The 8,088-nt window shown below is 40.0% G+C and overlaps 1 protein-coding gene across 2 annotated transcripts; it reads right to left on the bottom strand.

The window, feature by feature from the left end:
• Nucleotides 1-1,089: 1,089 nt before the first annotated feature.
• On the bottom strand, nucleotides 1,090-3,939 carry LOC146677391 (uncharacterized). Of its 2 annotated transcripts, XM_085421627.1 has the most exons (5): nucleotides 3,355-3,939; nucleotides 2,929-3,020; nucleotides 2,356-2,550; nucleotides 2,191-2,267; nucleotides 1,090-1,937 (listed from the first exon to the last, which is right to left on the bottom strand). In XM_085421627.1, exons 1-5 carry the CDS (start codon nucleotides 3,503-3,505, stop codon nucleotides 1,298-1,300), a joined length of 1,155 nt encoding a protein of 384 aa, XP_085277753.1. In that variant the 5' UTR covers nucleotides 3,506-3,939; the 3' UTR covers nucleotides 1,090-1,297. The 2 variants fall into 2 exon arrangements, with proteins under 2 accessions (XP_085277753.1, XP_085277748.1); XM_085421622.1 differs by lacking the exon at nucleotides 2,929-3,020 and having other exon boundaries at nucleotides 3,355-3,517.
• Between the last annotated feature and the right edge of the window lie 4,149 nt (nucleotides 3,940-8,088).

Raw genomic sequence — 8,088 nt, 5'->3', positions numbered from 1 at the left:
TCGGTTAGTGACAAGGAACTATTCAAACAATCAGGCATTGCTGAGAAGTTGACTGAAGACATGGCAGTGATGGTAGATAAGGGCTTCCTAATCACTGATTGTTGTAAATGCAAAGTGTACTGCCCACCTTTTCTATCTAAGCAGAAGCAGATGCCAGCATACCAGGTTAAGGAGACGCAGGCCATAGCCAGACTCAGGGTACATGTGGAGCGAGTCATTAGGAGGATCAAACAGAACAAACTTTTTGATAGCATCATTACCATGTCACATGTTTATAATATCAACCAACTGTTTGCAGTGGCATGTATGCTGTCAAATTACCAGAACACAGCATTAGTTAAAAAATGGGTTAAGTGAGACAAGATGGATTTTTCCCAAGACACCAGTGCCAGTAACTTATGGAAAATGACCTGCAGCTGAGGCCACTACAGTTGCATTTCTTCCTTCTCAGCTGACAATACTTGATTACAGAACTGGTACTTGAGTGCTGATAGTTGAGTTTCAGTTATTGATAATTCAAATTCATTGCAAATGTTTAATGTTAATAATACTGTTTAATTATACTACTATTATTACTATTCAGATTCAACAAAACTGTTTATCAAAATTATAAAGTAAATCACTAAATCGTTTTAAAATCATAAGTGACATTGAGCTTTTGGAACATCAAAAATACCATTTGTCATTTTCTACAGTTCAGTTGTGTTATTGTCTAAATGTATATCAGTATGCTAGGCATGGAGTTTTAAATACTTACCATGTAAATAAGTTCTGCACAAATTCAACGTTTTAATGTGTGTTTTTAAAAATTAAATTGATGCCATTGCTTAAATAACAGTTTATTGATGTCACATAAAGGTAACATGTAACAACAAAAGAATTCATGAAATATATTGAAAATAAAACATCAGTTATTTTGTTCCAGCCAGCCTGAAGGATCTGTTTTTCTTTTTGCTATGTTTTCACTGTTCATTTTTTCAAACACAGGTATCTTGGCATATATATGTAAAAAAAGAAATAGTCTGCCTTTTCTCTGATTGCATTGTGCACATCTGTATCCATGTATATTCTTTGCACTAGGCAGTCCTCTTGTGCCCACACAACAAAGTCACACCACTGCATCCCACTGATGAGCAGTTGTCCTTGCACTTGCCAGTAATATGCGTGGCTCTTTTTTAGTTTAGGGGTACCACATTCCATCTGCACATATTTGCAGTCAATAAAGTTTTGTACATTGGGACATTTGAATTCGACGAAGCCAAACTGGGGGTATTCATTGGGGTCAAAAACAACACCATCAGGAGATGCAGCAAGCAATGGGGTGAATGACCAGACCACAGGGTGAGTAGTTAACATTCATTAGCCTACTATACTCTGCTGCTATTGCAGGCTCCATCTCAGTTCCTCTCCTCATGTCTGCTGTCTGCCTTGTTCCCTTCAATATACGCTCTGCTAGTGACTCGGCCGAGCTCTGGCCTCTGACGTGACACACCTCCCGAAACCTAGAGGCAGTCACTCTGGGCCTGCGGAGCTGATGCCACTCAGACGAAGAGCTTTGCTCACGTGTAGCTTCCTCTATTTTGTGAGCCATTTCCAGAGTTACAGACAAGCTTTTCAGATGCAGAAGCTCTTCTTCTGAGCACACAAACACACAATCTGATGGCAAGATGTCATACCCCTCCAGAGGCAAGTGCGGTGTTGGTGGTGCATCGCGGTGTAGTGTGATGTACCGGGTTGTCAAAACCGGCTGCTGATATGACAGAACACTGCCCTCCTGCACCAGCCCAAAGGCACTTTCCACAAGGGGCTTGTCAGGTCTCATGTTCATTGTGGTCACAAGTGGCCTGTCCTCAATATTAAATTTTGCATATGCCTCCGTTATTCTGAACAAGCAGGGATCTGGTAACGGACCCACCATGCCTCTGTAGAAGCCACTCCTAAAGAAAACATCAATGACAATAATGTAAGGAAGAAGGTTGTTATACTGAACAACAACTAAACTAAAAACTAAAAGGTGTAAAACAGTGGTGCATAAGTTAGAGACTGGGATGTATATGTACATGACTGAGTTAGCCGTCTTCAGAAAGTGTAATGTATGTAAATTAATACCTATTCTGACACATGTATGTATGAAAAAAATAGCAACATACATTTGTAACACGTGAAACCAAATTTTACAAATCTAATTACCGTACTCCAGTCTGGGCCATCCTATTTGGTACCGGCTTAGTGAAGATCATGGAGTTGATGGGTCCTGGCTTCACACCCTAACAGAAGACACATTTACTATGGATGGTGTTGCTGTTCATATGTAAACATGGACTAATTCAAAAACTTTAACCTCATTTAAATTACCACTGTCCGTGGCTTGTGCCATTGCTGTTCAGATTCCGTGCAGCTACGCACAGGGGGGACAACCGGCACTCTGAGTTGTGAGTAGTGTGCTGTTTGGAAGAGCAGTGCCACTGTGTGATTGCACATAACAGCGCCTGCCACACAGGAGCACTGGCTATGTGTCAGTATCACCGGCGATGAATCCAGAAGCTTAATCTAAGAAGAAAGAACGAAAATTAAAAATGTAACATCTTCATGGAAGAGCCGAACAGGAACATAGTTCAGTGTTATGGTTACGCACCCTCCTGAATGCTTAGTGTTTCCTTCTCTCCCTATTAAAACAACTTAACCATGCTTGATAACTGTAATAACTTAGAGTGTGTATATTTGCAGTATTAACTTGTTGTCAAATGTTTCTGATCACCCAAACACACGTTGATTTAACTATCTGACTAGTCAAATTAGGAGTGATAAAGCAGGGAGACAAGGAAAACATTCAAGTTGATGGGCCTTTAGGAATGAACTTAACTAATGCTTAAATGAACTGAACCCCACTGAACGGGGATTAACAACTTTACACAGCTTCCTGCCTACACTTAGTCTGTGTGGTGCCTCACTCTTCCTCATTGACCTGTAGCACAGGGCTCTCACACCGACCTCCCCTGACAACCTGTCTTTATTGGACACTGAATAAAGATACAAGTACCATTAGCATTATTTCTGTATTACTCATTTCAGCATGTCTTAAACATATATATTTTACACTTAGCAAGAGTAGCATTAGGTAGTTAACTACCTCCATAGTTAGCCAACTACCTAACGCCATTATAACAGTGTCTAACTACAAAAGTGACATTAGTTAAGAAAACCTCAACTATAGTTTAGGACGACATAAAACACCGTTTAAGAAAACATGTAATGTAGAGAACTGACATCAAATGAAGGACATACCGGAGTAACGTAGTGTTTGCATTTGACGTTAGCTAGCGTTTCTTTGTCGGTTAATTTACGTTTTCTTACCTTCGTAGTTGTGTATATATGATGCAGCATATAACTTAAATCCTTTATCTAATTTGCTGGCGGGGGTAGTCGTCACTCTGCAAATCCGATGAACATCGGTGATGTTCAATTTTGGGAGCTCTTGTAGGCAGCGAGTGTAGAACGTCGCCATGGTTTAACCGCACCGGAAGCACTGGGGCAGGACTACATAGAACGCGGAAGTGTTAGTGCAAGTAGTCCATTGTATAAACACACACACAAACACGCCTTTAAAATTTAAAGGCGTGAAATTGGACGGTCTAGCCTTCTGAATCAGAAGGCTAGTTCTGATTAGCGTCACCGCTGTCTCGGTGGAGTTTAATAAACTCGGCCGTCTGCTTCTTGCTATCTAAAATATAACCAGACACTGGCGTAAATTCTCGACTGTCTCATACTTCTGTTTAATAAGTTTTCTGTTTGACGTTTAGTCAGCTGTGTGAAAACCAAGGAGGAACCCACCCGGGGGATTAATAAAGTTTTATTTTATCTAATCTAATAACTTTAATCTCAGCCAAACCGATTTACTCACGAACAAACAAAACACTGAAAAAAGCCCAACAATAACATTTTTAGGTTGTCTAAGTGACTTATATATATTACGTTTAACCCGAGCAGCGAAACTCCGCGGTGATCTGAAAATGATGTGCCGGGAGTTGTGCCGTTCTCGGCCGCATCAGTAACCCTCGAGCTCCCGGCTAGCTGTCGAGCTGGTGGGTAGCAGACGCCTCTGAAAACGTCGAAGCACTTTTGCAAATATGGGATATCTTGATAAACCGAGCAGATATTTGATGTTTACACAACTACTTTCTCGCCTGAAAATATGTTAAAAGTTTATTTTGTGACCCAGAAAGATTAGTATGAGTAATTTTAAAACTTAGTAGCGGCCGCCATTGTTGGAAACTGGAGTTTGGCTGGGCCGCGCTATGAATTCTGGGATATGGTAGTAATTTGGACAGCCTTCGGCGCGTCGCTGTGACGTAATCGGTCTACAAATGCGGCCTCAGGAGGATGCAGCCCATGAATTTGGACATGTCCAGAGTATAATCGCAGCCTTTGCGGTTAGAAAATTGCACTTGATCATGTCGCGATATTATCGCAAATGCGATATATCGTTCAGCCCTACTTCACGGTCACAATAAATGGATTTATGGCAGAATAATTTAGACATGACGTGCTGTAATTCTGAGCTGCTACTACATATTTGAATAAGAATTTAAAAACTCTCCTAGCGCACCCTGTACAGCTGGCCTGTTTTGAATTCATGGCCATCAATAGGATGCTCCTTAATTTACATATCAGACTGTACCATATTAATTAACATCACCAAGTGTGCACACTTCATGGTGACAGAGACACATCGCCTGCTGGCTCCGTTATTAGGATCCAAGCCCTCTTCTTTTTTTTTCTCGCACCCAGCAATCAATATTAAAGCAACTTAAAGATTTGCTTAGACTCTGCCAGTGTGCCATCGTGCCACAGTCACACTGGGGAAAACAGTGGTTGGAGATTGGTGCACAAACTAAATTATTCCTTTAGAAATGGCCGTTTCAAAAGTTGGACCAAGCACACTCAGTTGGCATCTTCAAAGCAACTTCAGCAATAAAAAGACAATACGATGAAGTCAGTCTGCTATCAGTATGTAATTGAATAGGGTCAGGTTGGCAATTACAGGTAATCGGTTTGTGATGACATAGTAATTACAGTAAATGTGATAAATTGGTGAGAGAATCTGTTGCTGTCTGCAAAGATGGAAATTCTCATAAACAGAAATTCAGATTAACTACTTTTACATTTAGACTCCAGCCAGAATTACAGACCTGAAATCAAAATTCCTTCACAAATAGTGACATTGCTGCAGAATGGCAATTTAACCACAATGTAGGCACTTGGTAACCTTGCTTTTATATAGGAATGTAACCAGGTGCCTACCAGCTGAGTTAAGTCCCCTTTTACAAAGACAGATGTCGCAAATGAGTTACGCACATCATCACAGACCGACTCAGATTGATAGAACACATTGGTAGTCACTTATGAATTAGACAGCAGTTATTTGCAAATCTTTGCCACTGAGAACGATTACACCGTGATTGTTTGAAGACACGTTGCGTCCGACCAAGCTGTTAGGATGCCTGGGTCGTTGACCCAGGGTTTTGAGTTTACTATATTATTTATCATTTCTAGTCTTTGGTTTCTTTGTTAGAGTTCTGTCTTATGGTTTATGTCTCTGAGTAATCCTTAGTTGCTATATCCCCATGTCCAGTCAGTGTCTGTGTCTGCCCTGGTCCCACGTCTCTGTTCCCTCTGTTGTAGTGCCTGCCTGTGACTCTGTGTCTGTAAGCTCAGTCTGTGTTATGTTTCCTGTTTTACTTTGAAAGTCCGTGTCTCATGTAAATGCGTCTGGTTTTGCTTCCTTTGTCTCGTTAGGCCTGATTTGCCCCAGCTGTGTTTCCCTCCTGTTGCCCATTCCCTGATTGCTCCCTCTGTGTATTTAAGCCCTGTGTTTCAGTTTGTCTGTGTTGTGATCTACTCTTATCTATCTTAGCTGTGTGTGCTGTCTGTATAGGGTTACCTTGAAGTCTGTTTTGTGTTGGAGTTCAGCATTAAAGCTGTATTTAAGTTCACCTTTTGTCTCCGACTGTCTGCACTGTGGGTCCTATTCCTGCCTGCACACAGCCGTCACATAACACAAGCAGCCTGTGCAATCGCCAGTGATCAAAAGTAGATGGATGCCAGTTGGCTGCAATCAGTTACCAAATGCAAAAATAAATGAAAATAAAAAATCAATACAATAACAGACAACCACTGAAATTTCCCAGTTGCAAGGATGTTGCTCTGGAATGGCTGCAGTGTAACTGAGAGAGCAGGTCATCTACTAAGTAGAAGGTTGGTGGTTTGAGCCTTGGCTGCTCTAGTGAGCATGCCAAAGTATCCTTGGGCAAGATAGTGAAACCCAGGTTGCTCTCTGATGCTTACATCAGAGTATGAATGTTAGATAGAGAGCACTTAGGCATAGAAAAAAGTGCTTGTATGAATGGGTGAATGAGGCATATTGTAAAAAGCACATAGAGTGCTAAAGTGCAGTAGAAAAGCGCTATATAAAAACTAGTCCATTTACTAGTCACACAAATATTTTTCAGTAGTTTTCACACAAAGCCTTCCCACCATCACAAAGTCCTTGTTCTTTTGGGGCATTATAGTATTACTGGGTCTGATGCCTAAAATATAAATGGCCTTGAGGTAACAGTTGTTATAAACTGATATATATTGATTGGTATATAAATTGAATTAAACTGGATTGAATTAAACTAAAAATATGTTATCAGGAAAACATGAGACACAGAACATGTGGAAAGGTGCAGTACATAGACTAGCTTTTAAAATCATGTTCTGTATTGTGTCTTACCAGCCTTATTAAGGTTCATAAGTAAAGTAAAATTAAATGATATGTCATGTGCATTAAACCGAAAGCAGTGCATTTTCATACAACTCATTTGCAAGAACTGCTACTCCAAACATTTTTATCGTTGATGAAGATAAGGATAAATGAGGGACAGCATTCTAGGCCAGAGGGTGTATTTTGTAGAAGCTCTTATCACTGTGGCTCACAGGGCTGGAAGATACCTGTGATATCTATGTGTGAAGATGATGAAGAGAGGCTGAACGAGGGGCAGGCAAGCATTTATGGTTACAAAGGGGGAATGCGCCCACTCCTGAATTTCCCCAATAAGTAATAATGCTGTTATACACACAGCCTTATGCATAATGTACACAAAAACTAGTGTTTTTAAGTATGCCATGTACTTAATGTTGTTTTTGAAAGTGACCCCAGTCAAAAGAGACATTTCCGGATTATATATTAATACCTTGAATCCTCTGTGAAAATGGCTAATATCCATCAGCGTGCCAAAAGCCATCTTACAGTTTTACAAGATTCTCACTTTCAAAACCGTGACTTTATTTATAAAGCGTTAAATGAAATGTAACTCACAGAACAAAGGAGATGTTTGTTTATCAAGCATCCTTTGTTGGAGATAAATTTCCCTAACTTGTTACAGTCTGTAGCACTAAAGGGACCGCTGGCTGCTCATCTACTCATCAGAGGTGGGACCAAGTCATTGTTTTGCAAGTCTCAAGTAAGTCTCAAGTCTTTATCCTCAAGTCTCAAGTCAAGTCTCAAGTAATGTCAGGCAAGTCAGAGTCGAGTCTCAAGTCACTGGTGTAAAAGTCCGAGTCAAGTCACAAGTCTGAAACTTTGAATTTCAAGTCCTTTTGAGTCTTTAAAAAAAAAAAAATGAAAAAAGAATGTTGCAGTTATGCTAAATGTAAATATTAGACCATGTAATTTTAAAATCTGTGTTTTTCTCAACACATGACAAAATAGTGAACTTAGAAAATATACACAAATTGTAAAATTGCACCTCTTTAAAATGCAGCTCAATTAAACCTAGCTCCAAGAATAATTTTCACCGACAGTTCTGAGATAAGCTGCATGTTATTCTTGGATGCGGTTGTAGGACGTGCTTTAAAATCGCATGACAAAAATATCATACATATTAAAAAAAACTGCATCACCAACGTAGCCTGGACAACATTTGCTAGTTAGATGAAGTCAGCTATCTCATCGTAGCATATTTATATGCATATTTATAATCATACGGTTCTTGGAGTGAGTGCATACACTCATGAAGTTTAGTAACTTCAGGTCACTGCAACAAG

The sequence above is a fragment of the Rhamphochromis longiceps genome, linkage group LG2, assembly GCF_057381845.1.
Source record: "Rhamphochromis longiceps isolate RC_006_pf linkage group LG2, R_longiceps_female_GT1.1, whole genome shotgun sequence".
Lineage (NCBI taxonomy): Eukaryota > Metazoa > Chordata > Actinopteri > Cichliformes > Cichlidae > Rhamphochromis > Rhamphochromis longiceps.
The sequence above is the reverse complement of the archived record's forward strand: the minus strand, read 5'-3'. Positions and strand labels throughout refer to the sequence as shown.